We start from the raw sequence: 19,261 nt of genomic DNA on the forward strand, positions 1-19,261 counted from the left end.
TGTGTGTACGCAGCAATAAACAGTTGTATTGCTTGATTGAGTATGGAGTACGGACCATTATTGGTGCCTCCTCTTGTCGTGTAGCACCACATTTGTCTCGCTTGCATGAACATAAACCATACTAAAATATTTTTAGTGTGGTGAAACATTTTATGTACATACTAACATTTTTAATAAAACACCACACAATTGTCAATTAAATTCAACTATTTGGGTTGACAATATAAAATAAATGACAATAACTGGAGTTTGCATTTCTCTGTGGCGCAGTGGGTAGCACGATCACCTCACAGCAAGAAGGTCACTGGTTCGAAGCCTCAGCTGGGTCAGTTGTGAATTTGCATGTTCTCCCCATGTTCGAGTGGGTTTCGTCCGGGTGCTCCGGTTTCCCCCACAAGTCCAAAGATATGCGCTATAGGTGAATTTGGTAAGCTAAATTGTCCTTAGTGTACGAGTGTGAATGGGAGTGTATGGGTGTTTCCCAGTGATGGGTTGCAGCTGAAAAGTCATCCGCTGTGTGTAACATATGCTGGATAAGTTGGCGGTTTAAATCCACTGTGGCGACCACAGATTAATAAAGGGACTAAACCGGAAAGAAAATGAATGAATGAATGAACTGGAGTTTGCTGGCCATGAGGATTTTGGACACTCAGAACTGCTAATGATTTTGTAAAAAGAAAAACCTAGATTTGTATTTAGCAGACTATATTAATCTCAGGCTCAGTTACGGCTAATTTCCACGCCCATGCAACCCTAATCAAGACTTTTGTGATCGCATCCCGCATAGCTAATTTGGTTATTAAACTGCTGACATTTATAGGAAATGGATGGTTTAACATAAACAGTGAGATCTATCCACTCCTTTCACACATAATCAAAACTCGCAACAGACATGATATAAAAAGAACACACAGCCACACACAGGCTCTGCTGTGGGTTATTTTGTGCTGGGACCACATGAAGGGAACACCCAAGTGACACTCGAGCATTCTGTGATGCCGCTGTGCCAGAAAGACACATGTGTCTCATTTTACTCCACATCCGCTTAAATGGACTGAGTGCTGCCCAGATGGTAACTAAGAACCAGCTCGAATCCAGGAACTTCCTCCTTGACAAGAGGTCTGAGCCAGAATAAGACAACAACCTCCCTGGATGTCTCACCACAAACCTCCCAGAGAGGTCCAAGAAGGATCTGCAACCAAACTAAGCATAAAGGTCTAGAATACCATCAAAGCGGGTGACATTTCAACATGTAAGACAACCAGTGCCCGGGCATATCATGAATAATAACATTTTCCTTCAGCTGTCATCAACGTCAACTCACACTCATCTTTCAAAACCAAATCCACCTCAGAATTGAGCCGCCGCTGTAATCCAAATACATTTTCTAAAAAAAAAATGAAGCACTTACTTCCATCGGCTCATCCACTTCAGCTCCTCCTTGTACAGATCCTGGGATCAGTTTGAGGAGAAAAGCCTCGGCCTCTTCTGGGAGGCTGTCCTGGGTGATGTTTAAAGGCAGCACAGAACTCATCTGGCCCTCAGAAAACCTCAAGGTACCTGCTGCAGGGTTAAGATCGGCAGAGACCGGAGATCTGTCCGTGGAGTTTCTTGTGATGTTCCACTGAACAGAAACAGCTCCATGTGTTCCTCCATTCCTTACAATGATCATGCCTTCATATCTGAGATATGAAATAAGCAGAGATTAGAGATACTGCAGATAAAACCTGCACTGTTCTGCACTTACCACTGGTACAGGTTTATTTTTAATCAACATTAAAACAAGACTAAAATGGCCAGCTTCCTGTGTAATGTATTAGTCCTTATTGAGAGTAATAGGCTGCACTAAAAGACAAAGTAGCAGGCAATCAAAATTAATGATAGCAGAGCTTCCACACTGTATAAATTACAATAAATCAAATGTTGAACAAATATTATTGCTTGGGTAGAGTCAGGTAATGTAAATTTGCCCTGGACTTCATTGTAAAGACATATTATATTTAGTCAGGAAAAAAAATACACTTAAAACATTGTATTTAAAAGTTGACATATTATATTTAGTCAGAACAAGTACACTTTAAAGGGGTGGTCCACTTTGATATCATATTTTAAACTTTAGTTGATGGTAATGTAGCTGTGTGAACATAAACAACATCTCTGAATGTAATATGCTCAAAGTTCATTGCAAAGGGACACATTGGCTTTTACAGAGCCAGCTTAGCAAAGCCTACCCTACGGAAAAAAAACTGCTTAAACCAGCCTAGGCTGGTTGACTGTTTTTAGCTGGTTGACCAGCCTGGTTTAGAGGGGTTTCCAGCCATTTCCAGCCTGGTCTTAGCTGGTCAGGCTGGAAAATGACCAGCTAAAACCAGCTTGAACCAGCCTAGACAGGCTGGGAGCCCAGCTAAAACCAGGCTGGTCAAGTTGGTTTTAGCTGGATTTAGCTGGTCATTTTTTTCTGCCTGACTAGCTAAGACCAGGCTGGAAATGGCTGGAAACCAGCCTGGAAATGGCCCAAACCCCTCTAAAAACCAGGCTGGTCAACCAGCTAAACTAGCCAACCAGCCTAGGCTGGTTTAAGCTGGATTTTTCAGCAGGGTAGACCAAACGTAGTTTGGGGGACTACAAAAAAAAAAAAAAAAAAAAAACATCCGGGCAAGTGAGATCACAATGATTCAGGTTATGTGCATACACTACGTGCATACACTGCATGGGCCATGGCCAGAGGAGTTGTAATGCTATAACAAGAAAGCTAAAAATGGCATATACACGCTGCTTTTTCCACAGAGCTTCTTCTGTTTCTGTATTTGGGTTTCCAAAGGACACAACACTAAGAGAGAAGTGCTAACAATTTAATTTTAATTATGTTCCAGAGAATTATAAAAAAAAAAAAAGATATAGCTCCAGCATTTGACAAAGGACAGCTTCCAGAATCTCTCCCAGTTCAGTGCTGGATTCAGCTTAAAACTCCTCAAAGAAGGAGTAGCTCCAACCATACTTGCTGAAGCTGTGGATTGTGAGCCACAACCTGTAAGTATTTTTTGTTTGTTAAATTTGATCTATTACATGCACAGTTCTTAGCGTTAATAGTATGTTGTAGCAAGGATGTAAACAAGGATGTAAACAACAAAAAATGCTGTTTGGCACCATTAAAAAACTTAGCTGCTAATGAATATTTATCTGTCAAACCCCTGTAAACACCCACAATCTTCACCAGCACTGCAGTGTCTCTCTATGCGGCTGCTTTCACTGCATTCTACATATCAAATAACATGCGTAAGTAAATCACATGCGTAAGTAAATAATATCACTTACACATGCTCATTCAAATATATGTAAAAAACACATGTCAGATTTTATTTTAGAGAGCAAGCGTGAGGTTCAGCTGTGTGCTTTTCATTTTCTGTCTGATTCAGGCTCACACTGATATGGTTAACAGCTGCTCTGACTGACAGCGCGTGCTTGTAGGGCGTGACGCTTTTTCTGGTGAAATGGAGCCGATCCACAAATCACAGCATATTATGTTAGCTGACCAGTCAGAGCCTCTTGAGGGTGGGCTTTCAGAGGAAGTAGGAAATGTGACAGTCGTTTTCATATTAGCTGAGTAGCTGAATAATCAAAGTAAGATATATAAAAAAAACTAGATTTTTTACAAATGAGCATAAGCACACATTGCTTGCAACTTATAAACACAACATATATATCATGTTATATAGAGTTTTACACAGATCAAATAATGACTTCATAACACACTTTAAAACATTAATGCAAGTCTCATTAACCCTCTCAAATAAATGTTTTAAATACTTCTGCTGACCCAGCCTGAGTTTTTTAAATGTGAATTTATTTAGAACGTGTCGCTTGTTTCATCACCAATGATCAAGCTACTGCGGATCGCTGGAGAACTACAAATCAGCCAACATTACGAATTATACAAATCCTGTCATGCACCTCACACACCTATTCCTGTTTGACATTGATTACACACACAGCCCTCACACACCTGTTCCTGTTTGGACATTGATTACACACACAGCCGGAAGATCATTATGAACTGATTACATGGACTATAAATACACCACACACAGAGCTGAGTCTTGTTGTTCCTGTAACCATTATGAAGCATTTTTCTCACCTTGTTTTCCTGTGCCATGTTGATCCTTGCTTTGCTTACTGATTTTTGATGTTAGCCGCCTGAACTGATCTCTTGTCTGTTTTTTTTTGGGGTTTTTTGGATTTCCCTTGATGAATTCTGTTTGCTCATGTGATTAACCCTTGCCTTGCATGACTACTCTTTTAATAAAGACTCTGCAATTGGATCCTCACCTCCATAGTCAGCATCCGAACTTTACAGCTTTAAAGATTCATGCTGATGCATCTAGTTTATCATGCAACCTTACAACACCGCATATATAGTTTTTTTTTTTTCAGTTTTTACAAAAGTTGACAAATGTCCTCATATTTTGAGATATCTGGTATTTCAATTCTCAATATGTGTTAGAACATGCATTTTGTCATTTAAAAAGCTTAATAGAGATCATATTATTGGGTGATGGGTGTCGCCATGTTAAAGATTAAAGCTACTGAATTTACAACATGTTAATTCATCAACTTCTCCTCAAATACATGAAACTAAACCTCTATTTTTCCTCGCAAAAGAATAATGCTCTATGAGTAAATTCTCTAGTAACCTAAAGTGTGTATCTGTAGTGAATAAAGCACATTGTCTGATAATATTTAAAAATTATTATTATTACCATCTCTATAGACATCAGTGTAATTTAAAAACTATGAAAGTTATGTTTGCTAGTACTTATGTGCATTTAAATGTTTTTAAATGAAACATTATTTGGTTGAAAACGCTGATAAATTGTGATTCATGACAAGTGTCGTGACCATATTTCTCTGTCTCTGCATGAGCCAATATGGAAAAGCAGGTTTGAATTTAGAAGCTGATCACACCGGTGTGATTATACGCTTCATCAGGGACAAGCCTAGACTGATCACAGCCGCTGTGATCATACACATCAAAGTAATAATTCACTGTAAAAAGCACTTCACTCACATGGGGTTCATGTCTTCATTGATGATGTGTGGCTGTATGGGGGAAGGACTGATCGACAGGACACCATAAGGCTTATCATTGGTGTCAATGGTCACCAGGTCAAACTTGGAGTCACCAGCACTGCATCACCTAATATAGTTCTTCTTCCAGAAGACCACCTGGAAAGATTCTGCAATTTCAGGAATGTTGTCATCTCTAATGCTAAAGCGGAGGTCTGTTTCATGGACCCCTGGAAGGAAAACAACCATCCTTTCTGTCTGTAGATCCACAAAATCTGCCATCGGTGTAGCACTAGCTGCCCCATTGCCGTATGACCACATATGCCACAGACACTGTTTTGTCATCAGATCCGATCAGAAGACCATCCTCAGTTCTGCCACGAGTAACGGTGAGAGAAATTACAACCAATGTTCTCTAGGTACAACTAGTGTGGGCTTGGAGAACCGAATAGGAGCATCATTAACGGGAGATCTTGATCTGCACACTGCTTCTGTTAGGATTGAGTAAAGCTCCGCCAGCTTCTTCTGTCAACTGCACTGTGAAAGATCTCATCATCCTCTGGAAGCTGTGAAGGTGTAAGATTAAAAACAACACATGTTATAGATTAATGACAGACATCCTAAATCAATTAGTCCAATGCTTTTCAAGTAAATTCTTGGATTTTTAAATTAATAATGAATGTACACAATAATTATTCGAAAAAATGTATAATTTATGTCTATTCAGTAAAAATCAGTATGCCTCTGACCAATTTCAGCATGTTTGTATTTATTTTTTTATTATTTTGTTTATAATTGTTTTATAAAATACACACAGATTGGGAAATACAATGAGTACTGTCAAATATAAACTCACTGGCCACTTTATTAGGTACACCTGTCCAACTACTCAATGCATTTAGGCATGCAGACATGGTCAAGACGAAAGGTGATTTAAGTAACTTTAAATGTGGCGTGGTTGTTGGGCGCCAGATAGGCTGGTCTGAGTATTTCAAAAACTTCTGATCTACTGGGATTTTCACGCACAATATCTCTAGGGTTTACAGAGAATGGTCTGAAAAGAGAAAATATCCAGTGAGTGGCAGTTCTGTGGCGCAAAGGTCTTGTTGATGCCAGAGGTCAGATGAGAATAGCCAGATTGGTTCGAGCTGATAGAAGGCAACAGTAAATCAAATAACCCCTCATTACAACCGAGATATGCAGAAGAGCATGTCTAAATGTACAACAAAATTTGAGTCAGAATTTGGCATCAACAACATGAAAGCATGGATCCATCCTGCCTTGTATCAGCTGGTTCAGGCTGGTGGTGTACTAGTGTGGGGGGATTTTTTTTGGCACACTTGGGCCCATTAGTACCAATTGAGCATTGTGTCAATGCCACAGCCTACCTGAAAATTGGTTGCTGACCATGTCCATCTCTTTATGACCACAATGTACCCATCTTCTGATGGCTACTTCCAGTAGGAATAACGTGCCATGTTATAAAACCTGAATCATCTCATACTGGTTTCTTGAACATGACAATGAGTTCAACTGCACTCAAATGGCCCTCCACAGGTCACCAGTTCTCAATCCAATAGAGCACCTTTGGGATATCATCTCAATATGGACCAAAATCTCTCAGGAATATTTTCAGTACCTTGTTGAATCTACACCACGAAGGATTAAGGCATTTCTGAAGGTAAAGTTGGTCCAGTACTAGTAGAGTGTACCTAATTAAACTGTCCAGTGAATTTATATTCATCGCACTTTCACTTTATTTATTTATTTTTCAAGGCTCAAGAGTCTGGTAATGTAACATTCACTCACAAGCCAGTCAGAATCAAATTTCAGCCTATATGCTTTTCTCATTAAAGGTATTATTTCTCATAGAAATGTGCCACATCATAAAAAAAGAACGGAAAAAAGAGATATGTTTCAAATGCTTCAAATTAAGTTCAAGCCTTCGTTATTCATGTGATTATTTTATGTCTCTAAAAAAAAAGTACCTTGTCATCTTGTATCATGATGCTGAAAACTACAACAGATCGACCAGGAGGAAAGTGATGTTCCCCATGTCTGGACTGAGATCCTCACTGGCAGGGTTTGGACCTCCAAAAATCTATGATTTAATAGCAAATAAAATATGCAGTGTATCTAACAGAATTGTAGTCTGTCAAATAATGCAGATATACAAAAGTGTGCGTTACTTACCTCAAAGTTGACAGTCACAGTGCCATAGGTTCCTTTCTCATCTCAGGAGAGTGAGAGGAACATACTGGCTTCTACCTTTTGACTCCTCCACAGTAATAAGAGAAACTCTTAACAGAGAAAAAAAGATGTCATTCCGTGGATCACATAATTATAGAAAACAATAAGAGATATAAGGAACAGCTTTAACATATTATGAAATATGACAAGGTGGTCCAGTGTTTTCCTGGAGGGTCAAATTCTTGCTGTGATAGTTACAACCTGGAGCAGACACATCTATAGACCCCAAAAAACCACAATTTGTACTGTAGTAGGGTTTGAAATCACCCCTATCACTCACAAGTTACTGCTCATCCACGTCTACTAGCAAAATTAAAATAAATCAAATCAGAACTAACCAAATCACAGCTTAGATTTAAATAATTGTTATTAAATCTAATTCTGAACCACTTTCAGATTTAAAGTGCTAAATACTTTTTTGCAGATACACAAATTCATGTTATTAATCTTGGAATAAATTACAAATATTGCTCACCCCAAGAAGACTTCCAAGATATCTTGTCAGAAATAGTACCCAATTACATAATTCCTCAATGCTAAAATTTGAGTCAGTATGATGATAAACATTTTCAAAGCCACGAGTTTGTAGCAACCTAAAGATGCTTTTCCATTAATAATTTGACATGCAGCTTTATGAGGGCAGGTCAGAAAAAGTGGCCTATTTTTGTGTCCTAGTGATCCCGTGGAGAATTACTTTAGTTCTCCAGTGAATCTCATCACAAAAAGTTCACTTCACAGATGAACAAAGTGGCATCAATGAGATTGAATTAAAGAACTTTGTAAAGGGAAAGGGAGGCCTATATTATAATGTTTGGTTTTTAAAGATATGGCATTTCCCTCCATGTGTAACCCTCTTTTACTTTGCTAATATTTTAATATTCCCTATAGAGCAGGGGTTCCCAATTCTCGGTCCTGGAGGTTCGGTGTCCTGCAGATTTAGCTCCAACCACCATCAGACACAACCTGAGCTACAGTTGAAGTCAGAATTATTAACCCCCTGAATTAATAGCCCCTCTGTTTATTTTTTCCCCCAATTTCTGTTTAACGGAGTAAAGATTTTTCAACACATTTCTAAAGATATAGTTTTAATAAACTCAGCTCTAATAACTGATTTATTTTGGTGTTTGCCATGATAATAGTGCATAATATGTAAATAGAGATAATTATCAAGACACTACTATAACAGCTTAAAGTGACATTAAAGGCTTAACTGGGTTAACTAGGCAGGTTAGGGTAATTACGCAAGTTATTGTATCTGTAGACTATTGAAAAAATATATATAGCTTAAAGGGGCTAATAATTTTGACCCTAATTTATAATTTTTTTTAATGAAAAAATGCTTTTATTCTAGCCTAAATAAAACAAATAAGACTTTCTCCAGAAGAAAAAAAGATTACCTACCACCATACTGTGAAAAATTTTGTTGCTCTGTTAAACATCATTTGGGAAATATAAAAAAAAAATAAATAAATCAAAAGGGGGCTAATAGTTCTAAACTTCAACTATAAGCTAATTAAGCTCTTGCTAGGCTTTCTAGAAACATCCTTGCAGGTGTGTTAAGGGCGGTTGGAGCTAAAAATGTGCAGGACACCAGACCTCCTGGACCGAGTGTGAGAACCCCTGCTATAGACGATGCGCTGTTAATCATTATGCAAAGTGACGAAAAATATTCATAAATTAATACTCACAAAAATGGTTAGCATGTGTATTTGTGTTACCTGCCATGACTAATTTTCACTCCCATATGGTAGTTTCGACGAGTGTTCATTTGACTGTGTAATAGTTTTTTAAACATAACTAGCCCACTCGCCATTTTCACTAGCCACAATTTTGGTGTTAGGAAAATATATATTTATATGCATACATGACTTTGGCATACTAAAATTACTTGTCTTATATCCACATGAGTCCTAATTCATTTAACGTTTTGTGTGTTTATTATGACCTTGCTCAATAGCATGTGGTTTCATAGTGTCGCATTGCATAAGTTCTTATTTAACATTACTTTTCAGGTGTCAACACTAAGGATTACAAACTTTTTCTCTGGCCACACCAAAAATAAACAAATAAATAAATAATTTCTTAGCCACAAAATTTAAATTTTTAGAAATTTCAAAACAAGCAAAATATAGCTGTTAATGTACACTTTTTATTCAACAAAACCTTTATTAAAAAACAGTTGACATTTTAATCCCTTTTTGTCTAGTCTATTTCAAAAAGAACCAATCAAATCAGTTGCGTTTCCAGGCACAGTGGCTTCACGCAAGGAAACGGAAACACGCAAGCATTTAAACACTAACATAAAACACATCACCTGTGCCTGTGACACTAAAGCCCTCGTCAGTAGCTATGTTTCTATCCAATGATGCGAAATAAATTTATGTGCAAAGCTGGAATTTCTCATAAAAGATGTGCTAATAAGCAGCGTTTCTATCCAACGAGTCAAAGAAAGCAAAATTGTCACTTCCTGAATAACTGACGGCCAAATGTCAAAAGTGAAAAATGGAATTTGCTGCGGTAGGAGAAGCTGCATGAATCTTTTCTTCATTTCAAGAGTTCACACTTAGCTGATGATTAATTATAAGCTTGTTTGGCATGCTGTCCCGGGAGAGAGCCCTGAGCTCATAAGATCTTCGAGCCCGGGGCTCCCTCCCGTTGCAAGGCGAGAAGGGAGTTTGAGCTCAGGTAGATCTCGAGAACTCCCCGCTATAATAACCAATGAACAGCCAGTGATTGCTCTTGAGAGATAATCATTTACTAGTAGCATGTCTATAGTGCCGGTTTGGATTAGTCAATTAACTTCTGTTGCATGTTTTTGGACGGTGGGAGGAAACCGGGAAACCCGGGGGAAACCCATGTGAGGCACGGGGAGAAAATGCAAACTCCGCACAGAAATGTCTGCTGGTTTGGTAAAGCCTAGAACCAGAGACATTCTTGCTGTGAGGCAACAGTGCTAAGCACTGGGCCACCGTGTCACCCATCTAGGAAGAAGGAGGAGTAGGGGTGGATGGGGGGATTCTTCAAAACGAAGATAGCGGTGGTACGTAACCCAGGGTATTTGTAGTAGTTTAGGAGTCATCTGATTGGTGCATTGAGAATTGGATAATGCGGATCCAGCCGCTGGCAATCATAAGCACGTGATCCTCTCGAAATTTGTTTATAACTAAACTTCACTTAATAAAATGACTTGCATCTCAGAAGACAAATGTCGACACACAATAAAACGCATGGTGGCATTCGAAGGCATGAGAGGCAGAGCACAGACGCTCTTGACAGTTTTGGAGGTAATTAATAATAAAATAACACTAATACTGAAATGATTAAGGTGTTTTAAATGACCAAAACAACATTTCAGATGTTTTACAATGTGCTCAGCCTGCTGGTTTGTCCATTCACACGCATTTTTCTTATCACAAGATCTCTTAAAACAAATAAATTGTTTCTGTGCATTTTCTAAATTTATGTGTATCGTGGTGTTTCCATCAACCGTTTTTTTAATGTGCATATCCAAAATGTGCATAAAAATAGATAGATGGAAAAATAGCTAGTGAGTGAGAGTCTAACCATGCATATGATCATCCTCTCATTTGGTATCCACCTGCTTTCTTTTGCTCGCGAACACAGTTGTTTTTGTCAGTCGTGCTGATTCTCGATGCGCATCCTTATTGTTGAACTTTGCTTTTAAGAAAACTACAATATAAAAATTATTTTCAACTGGCCAAAGTGGCTAGTGGGTGTGGTCGTCTAACCCACCAGAGCTGAAATCTTTTGAAATCTCTGAAAAATAATTTTAAGCCCTGACTGCACGTTTGATTTGGGACTATTCAGGTTGGAGCAAAACTGTAAAATTATGACCCTCTTGGAGTAGTATGATCCTCTGACTCAATTTAGTAGTTCAGGTCTCATATAAATCTCCATAAACAGTTCATAACACATTAATAATGAACATATCATATGAATGGAAACACAAATGTAGCAGGGGCTCTCTAATTGGTTCTTTTGTCTTAGTTTGCTAATCACTTTTTTTAGTTGCTGTCATAAGAGAGTGTTTCACATGATTCATAAATATTTCCCTGCTTTTTAAGTGTAAAAGTAGAGTTTTTTTATGCTCATATTCATAGCAGAAGACATTTTTATGGCCGTCAGTCTTTGGTGAAAATCATCAAAAATGCTGGCAGTGGCTGACATATTTAAATTAGAAAAAAAAAAACATTGGTGAGGAAGTTAAAATTATATATAAATTGTTTGTCGATTAATAAAAAAAGAGGAAGAGGCTACTAATGTCAATATGGGAATATAAGCAGTAGGTTTCCATGACAACACTGAAATTACATTATTAACCAGCTAATCCATTCGGTAAATTGCCTGCCTTTTACATTTGAATTCTTTGGAGCTCTGTAGTTTCCCTGGACTCCCATCTCAGCAACTCTTTCTCTCAGGCATCTGACCCACAACACTCACTTTCCCATCCAATGACCCCCCCACTCCCCTGAGCTAATTACCTCCCCCCTACACACACACACACACACACACACACACCACACACACACACACACACACACACACACAACATACACACACATACACACAACAAAACAAACAAAAACACTTTGACCTTCCGAGTACGCTCTGAACAGCTTCTTCCCACTGTTCATTCAGGAAAAAACTAGAGAAAGAAACATACCGAGTTGAAAGAAATGATCCCGAAGGCATTGTCATTAGACAGGATGGTGATAGTCGCAGTGTTTGGAGTTCCCACCATGACACCATTTGATGAGCTCTGAAAAAATAAACCAATTCACAATGATTTATCTCTTGCATATGGGGCGATATTTTGAATTTCACATTAATGTACAGAATTTAACAACTGTAAGTGGATCAAAACCTACCATCAAAGTTGTACTAAAATATTACCAAACAACACCCATTCTTGTCAGGACAATTTTGAAAAACTTTTTTGATCCACTTTAAATGTTGATTACTGAATATCTATCTCTGTTGACTTATTTCAAACTTTTAAAATATATGTTCTGAATATATAGTATCAATGCATTTTTTTTTTTTTTTTAATATACTTTTTATTTTATTTTATTTTTTAGCAAAGACACATTATTGTGGAATGACAACTTAAATTGCAGATGGCTACCAGCCATTTGAGAGGTAAAAAATCAGATGCGGGAAAACAAAATTAATACCCATTGCTGCTCCTATGATACACAGAGGACTTATGAAACAAAATAGTTGATCTACACTACCTGACAAAAGTCTTGCCACCTATCCAAGTTTTAGGAACAACAAATAATAACTTGACCTCTAGTTGATCATTTGGTATCAGAAGTGGCTTATATGAATGGCAAAGACCTCTAGAGTACACTCATTTTACCAAAATAAAATAACGATCATGCCTTGATTTTAATTATTTAATAGGGACAGGAAGGTCTGACTTTGCTGAGACAAAAGTCACTTAACAGAAATAATGTGCAGTAAAGAACATAAAGTCATGGCGCAGTGGAAAAAAGAATTAATATTGTGTATGACTCCCATGAGCTTGGAGGTCTGCATCCATACATCTCTGCAATGACTCAAATAACTTATTGATAAAGTCATCTGGAATGGCAAATAAACGTTCTTGCAGGACTCCCAGAGTTCATCACGATTCTTTAGATTCATCTTCAATGCCTCCTCCTTCATCTTACCCCAGACATACTCAATAATATTCATGTCTGGGGACTGGGCTGGCCAATCCTGGAGCACCTTGACCTTCTTTGCTTTCAGGAACTTTGATGTGAAGGCTGAAGTATGAGAAGGAGTGCTATCCTGATGAAGAATTTGCCCTCTCCTGTAGTTTGTAATGTAATGGGCAGCACAGATGTCTTAATACCTTAGGCTGTTGACGTTGCCATCCACTCTACAGATCTCTTGGACACCCCCATACTGAATGTTACCCCAAGCCATAATTTTTCCTTCACCAAACTTGACTGATTTCTATGAGAATCTTGGGTCCATGCAGGTTCCAATAGGTCTTCTGCAGTATTTGTGATGATTGGGATGCAGTTCAACAGATGATTCATCAGAAAAATCGACCATCTAATCTACCATAAAATCTAACTAAAAGTCAAGTTATTATTTGTTGCCTTTACAACTGGGATTGACGACAAGACTTTTGTCAGGTAGCGTATGTGAAGCTATCCGCACAATTTGGATCACTAAAAAAATACAGGCAATACAATTGACCCTTTGCACCCATTTGATTAACATGATCTGGTCAATCGAACACAGATATTCTGTGTCCCTGTCACTGAATGCCAGACCTCCAGGACCAAATTTGGGCACCCATGTACTAGACTAACCAGGCAAGGTATAAAAACATTGCTGATTAACATGAAAGTTGGTTAAAATGTGTTCGTATACAACTTATAATGCAGGCAGTAGGTACCCAGAGAGGCTGGGCATGTATTTTAGATTTTCCTGAAACCTACAGAAGTTAATGAAATGGATAAGTTTGTGTGGCTGTCTCACCATCAACTGTCAATCAAAGGTGCTGTCACTTGCAAAACAGATGACCCGAAATGGGAGTACACTGTCAAAAACATCTGTTAATAATTAACAGTTTCCATATTTTGTGCTTTCCGTTTACAGTTGTCAATTGCATAATCGGATGTTAATCTCTGCTCTGTCTACTTTTGATGTTGAAAATTCAACTCTACAGTTTAACAAAGTGACTTTTGTTGACATTTTAGTAGTTTGAAATAATATAATGTATAAGAAATAATGTGTAAATAAATAAATCTGTTAAATAACAGAAAATATACTGGCAGGTTTTTGCAGCTCCAACTCAGACAATATTTCACTTTAAACTAGTAATAATTTTTATTTTTCCAACCTTTTAAGTTGTCAGAGGAAAGATCAAGGTCTCATAATGCAATTCAAAAGCATAAATATTTAAAAAATAAAAACATGAATCATAAAATAAGGAAAACTGTACATTTACAGACATTTTACAGCATACTCTAGTCGGATTCACTAACCTTTTCTGTTATTTGACTGCCTACTAATTTTAGTTTATGGAGATGTGACATGACAATAACCAGTAAACTACCTGAAAACTTACAAGATGAGGTGAACTAATTTAAACCACATAGCCTTAAGATCCAGATAAACAATGAATTAATCTTTACTGTCTCTAATAGGTTCATGCATTATAGTCTTGCTCAAGATGTTACCCTTTGCATGTTTTTGTGAATTATGAGTTAGGGAATCACTTTGTAACATTTTAATAGTATTCAAATGATCTGAACTTCCCATTATTATATGTGTAGACTATAGCTACATCCTTTATTTTGTTGTCATTTATGCTCACATTGTACAGTTTATATTTTCCTTGTATGCATTATGCAGTGCTTTATGTCTCCTTTTGTCTGAAATCACTATGTAATTTGTACTGAAATTAATCATCAGTTCCCTGGGGAGTGTACAAATTGGTAGAGGAGCATGTGTAGGCATAGGATGATAACCGTTTTCAAGGTTTACAGCAGTTTGGAAAAGTCAAGGATTTTTATATACATGTTTTTTCTTTTTTTTTTTAGGACAACAGTATCTCCAGCAGAAAAAATATCCAAAGACGCCGTTTTAAATTGTTTTAAATAGGAATCTGTGTTTTTGAAACAAATGAAGAAAGCAGAAGTCAATGATCCATTTGAATTATTTAGCCTGACATATTTAGCTCCTGCTCCAAAATATTACCATTTTTCTCAAAATAAAATATATTTTGTTCAAATGGGAAAGAAGTTTTTGTTTTAAACCCAGATATTTAAATATATATATATATTTTAGAGCAGTAATCACAATACAATGAAACCGTGATATTTTTATCTATGGTTATCATACCATCAGAATCTTATACCGGCCCATGCCTAAGCACGTGTCGGACATATCTGAATATGAAAAAATCCATATCATCTATAATGATGCAGAACGTTTGGGAAAAGTTGGGAATCCATGGATATTAATTTAGTATTGCTTGTATTTTGTGGTCTCTTACAGTGCCAGTAACATTGTCTTACATTTTTGGAATCACCAAAGACCACAGTTACAGCTAAAATTATTCTTTAAGGTTTTACTGAAGAAAAAAAAATATTGCAAGCCTAATTGTATATAAATTTACAACACTTTTTTTCCTGTATAAACTATCCCTTTAAGCACTGTCCAAATCTCCATTTAGTGCCTTCAGCTTGGGTTTCAGTTCATGCCAGTGGTCTTTTGTCACCCTTAAGTTGCACCATTCTGCCAGCCTCAGGTTCATTTGTTAAACAGCAGACAAGCAGACAGTCGAGCCATGACCTGTTGTCATTAATCACTCACTGTCAACAGTCTGGGACACCACAGTAAAGAGAGGCCCTCAAATAAGACACTGCTACGAGAAACACTGCTAATAAAGCACTTCAAGGAAATGGGACCAATTTTGATCTGAAGGCATTTCAATATTACATCTCATTTTAATATTCAAAGATGCCTTAAATTGTGGTCACACAACATTATGACACATATACATTAGGCTTTTTTCATACACTCCACTAGACATAATATGGTATTACATCTGCAGCATAAAAATAAAATAAAACAGAACAATTTGTGAGATTATCATTGTCAACCAGAAGAGAAATGACAAATTTGGAGTTATGCATGTAGTCCTGCAGTGAAGGCAGGAAAATTATGTATTTATTTCCTAATTAGAAGTGAATTTCATTTAAAGGGTCGTGAAACTACCATCTTTCAGTTCAAGTCTACCTCAGAATTTTTTTTAAAAATGCTTCATGATGGGCGTAGAGCTCTGCGAGCAGAAGGAGGAGTGGGCATGGTTGGCAGAGCAGGGGTAAAGAGGGAAGCGAACAACTGTTGTTTGTTGGCTCACAAAATGAGACACAAACCTTGAAAAGACTCATGATTTTATAGTTTAGAAAGTTAAAATGCAAAGAAATAAGAAACAGTAGGTAATTTATTCCCTGTTACATATGTTATTTGTAATTTCATTTACACATAACCACAATTTGTTATATCTCGATAAAGATAATCATGTTATATAAACACTATAAATGAGAAGGACTTCTCTCCTCCTAAATCCCCGGGCTGAATGCAGACACAGTGGATACCAGTGCAGCAGGTCTCTTGCCCTATCTAATTCAACCATTAGCCCTGCCGGTAATCTGGTAAACACGGCAGCACAGATATAAGCGATGTGTCTGAATAGTAACAAACTCAACTAATAAAAGACAACGTCTGCTATTCTCCAATTCTTGCTGCAAACCACAACTTTGCTGTATCGGCCCGGACAGCATTGGGAAAAACACGCAACAAACCCCGTGGAACATGAAAACAAACACATACAACTCACGGGCTCACCCAGTTATTGGGTCTCACAGCTTGGCAGGTCTGCACGTGCTCTCATGAACAATTAGGAAGCAGGGTCTTCTCATAGGATAAGAAACTCAGCTTTGAATAATAATGAGAAACTGACACGTCATCACTCCACTCCCACGGCAAAAATAATTTTAAACCCGTAGATGAAATTAGCTGGCAAAAGCTGAAAACTAGTCAGTTTTCCCCACAATTTAAGCTGACAGGTGCTGACGTTGTTTTAAGTAATACTCACACACACAAATCTGTTAACATATTAAAAAAAGTACTCCAGGGTGTCTTGAACCTTTAACAACAGTAACGTGTGAAATAGATAGATATGTTTAATGAAAAAAATAATAAATTGTACTCTCATTAAATGCAACTTTTTTGTCTTTCTAGGCACTTTGTGACTTTTCTTACTTCATACACATGAAAATAAACTTTTTATTAAATTTGTTCTTTTTTGATGATTTTTATTTATTTTATCAAATTTATAATATCAAAATGCAAAGCAGAAAAAGTGGGAACGATAAATGTTTGATATATCCCCCATGCAACAGACATGGCAATGCTTGAGTTGGGTGACACCATAATAACGAGATAATTCAAATGCAAATATGAAAACATCCTGGTTTATTTTACACAAAGAAATTAAACATCAATTTTACTCAGCCGATTCGAATGTTATCACTCGATTGAATGGGCTTTGTCAGTGGTTATCAGCTGATATATTTGAGTCAGCAGGGGCCTTCTGCGGCTACCGGTAGGCACAGATGACTGTTATCAACCACCCACGTGTGTAATCAGCTAGATCACATACGGCTGTGACCAGAAGTTAACGAGAATTATTTATATTACTTATTAAATTTCCCATTAATTGTATTTTATTAACGTCGACCCCTACCCCAACCCTAAACCCAACCACACAATAATGTAAAAACCGATCTGGATCTGGAGTCTTCCCTATTAGTATAGCTGATAACCATGTAGATGGATGATAACAGCCTTCTGAGCCTACCGGTACGCAACGAAAGTCCCTACTGGCCCATATCTATCAGCTGATAACCACCGATAATGATAACATTCGAAGCAGATGCAGCACTCCTATAGCTCTGCACTGCTGGCTCTATGAAACAGCCATGTACCGACTCACTTTATAATCTCTCATGTACAGCTAAGATCCATAAAATATGTTCCCACGGATATGTTTGTGGTTTGATTTCGCACCAAACTTCCCAGTGAGTCATATTCACTACACATCTTGTGGGCATACAAATAAAACCAATGTACCAACTATTTTCATGAACAAATTATGATTCTGCTGTAACATTTATTGGAAAATAATTTTGTGTGAAGCAAACATTCTGGCCCAACTAACATGAATTCAGAGGAAACTGTTTTTAAATTAATTTATTTTTATTTATTTGTGTGTGTACTTGTTTATGTGGTTTACAAGCTGTGTTGGGGTAAGTTGCTTTTGAAAGTAGTGCATTATAATATTAAGTTAGTCCCCAAAAAGTAATTAATTGTGTTACTTGGTTACTTTTCTTAGTAAAAGTAACTTACTTTTGCATTACTTTTCCTTGCCATTGGATCCTCTAAGTGAACAGTCGAACCAGTTCATTAAATTGAATTGAATTGAGTTGCTGTGAAACGGTTTGAGTCTTCAGTAAGTACTTAGTTTTTAACATAAGTAACTAGAACAGTACACTGACTCATCTGCTGTGAAAAAACAGACCTGATGATGATGATGATGAGTGTGAGCCGCCTGTTCCCTCGCAGCACACTCTCTCATTGAGTGTGTGATTCAACCTGATTCTAGGTCATTTTTTATTCAGCAGTATATTTTTTTAAAGCCAATTAAGCAATGTAAAAAGTAACCTACTCACATTTTTTAAAGTGACTCAAATAATATACTTGTTTTTAAGAGTAATATGTTACTTTACTTGTTGCTTTAGAAAAGTAATATTATTTGTAACGTGCATTACTTATAACGTGTTACCCCAACACTGTTTACGAGGACACGGAATTGTACAGTGACATGGGCATGACCTAGAGTAGTCAACATTTGAAGTGGACCATCACCTTTCATCAAAGCTGATCTAAAACCATTTTGAAAAACCTTTTTGATCCCCTTCAAATCTTGACAACTAGTTGTACGTGGTTTATGAGGCTTTTTAAATATATTTAATATAGTAATATTTTATATATTAATATATTAATAATATAAATATATTTAATATATTTAATTATATTATATATATAAATATATATAAAGCATTTCTTGTGTCTTCATAATTCAATCATTCAAAATTTGCCACAGGTTTCCTGTAAGGGTTGGGTTTGAGGGGTATAGGTAGGGTTAGGGTAAGGCCATATAATAAGTGTTTTTGCAGTGCGAAATACATTATGCCTATGGAGAGCCCTCGTTAATCATATATACAAATGTGTGAGTGTGTGTGTGTGTGTGTTGGTGCATAAAAAGGCTCCTTGGAGATTCTCCTCCTTTGCTTGTTATAGGAAGCTTGTTTCCAGGACTGCTTTTGTTCTT

The 19,261-nt window shown here is 37.1% G+C and overlaps 1 protein-coding gene across 1 annotated transcript in view; it reads right to left on the reverse strand.

Annotated features, from left to right (window-relative positions):
- adgrv1 (adhesion G protein-coupled receptor V1) overlaps positions 1–19,261 on the reverse strand; it is a 289,090-nt gene that overhangs the window by 226,202 nt on the left and 43,627 nt on the right. Inside the window, 13 exon segments of the mRNA XM_056458383.1 lie at positions 1,412–1,682; positions 5,066–5,162; positions 5,165–5,204; positions 5,206–5,374; positions 5,376–5,479; positions 5,482–5,526; positions 5,528–5,608; positions 5,610–5,630; positions 7,053–7,108; positions 7,111–7,165; positions 7,258–7,296; positions 7,298–7,362; positions 11,995–12,094. Of these exon segments, the coding sequence (XP_056314358.1) occupies positions 1,412–1,682; positions 5,066–5,162; positions 5,165–5,204; positions 5,206–5,374; positions 5,376–5,479; positions 5,482–5,526; positions 5,528–5,608; positions 5,610–5,630; positions 7,053–7,108; positions 7,111–7,165; positions 7,258–7,296; positions 7,298–7,362; positions 11,995–12,094 (1,143 nt within the window).

This window comes from Danio aesculapii, chromosome 5 (assembly GCF_903798145.1).
Source record: "Danio aesculapii chromosome 5, fDanAes4.1, whole genome shotgun sequence".
NCBI classification, from domain to species: Eukaryota; Metazoa; Chordata; class Actinopteri; order Cypriniformes; family Danionidae; genus Danio; species Danio aesculapii.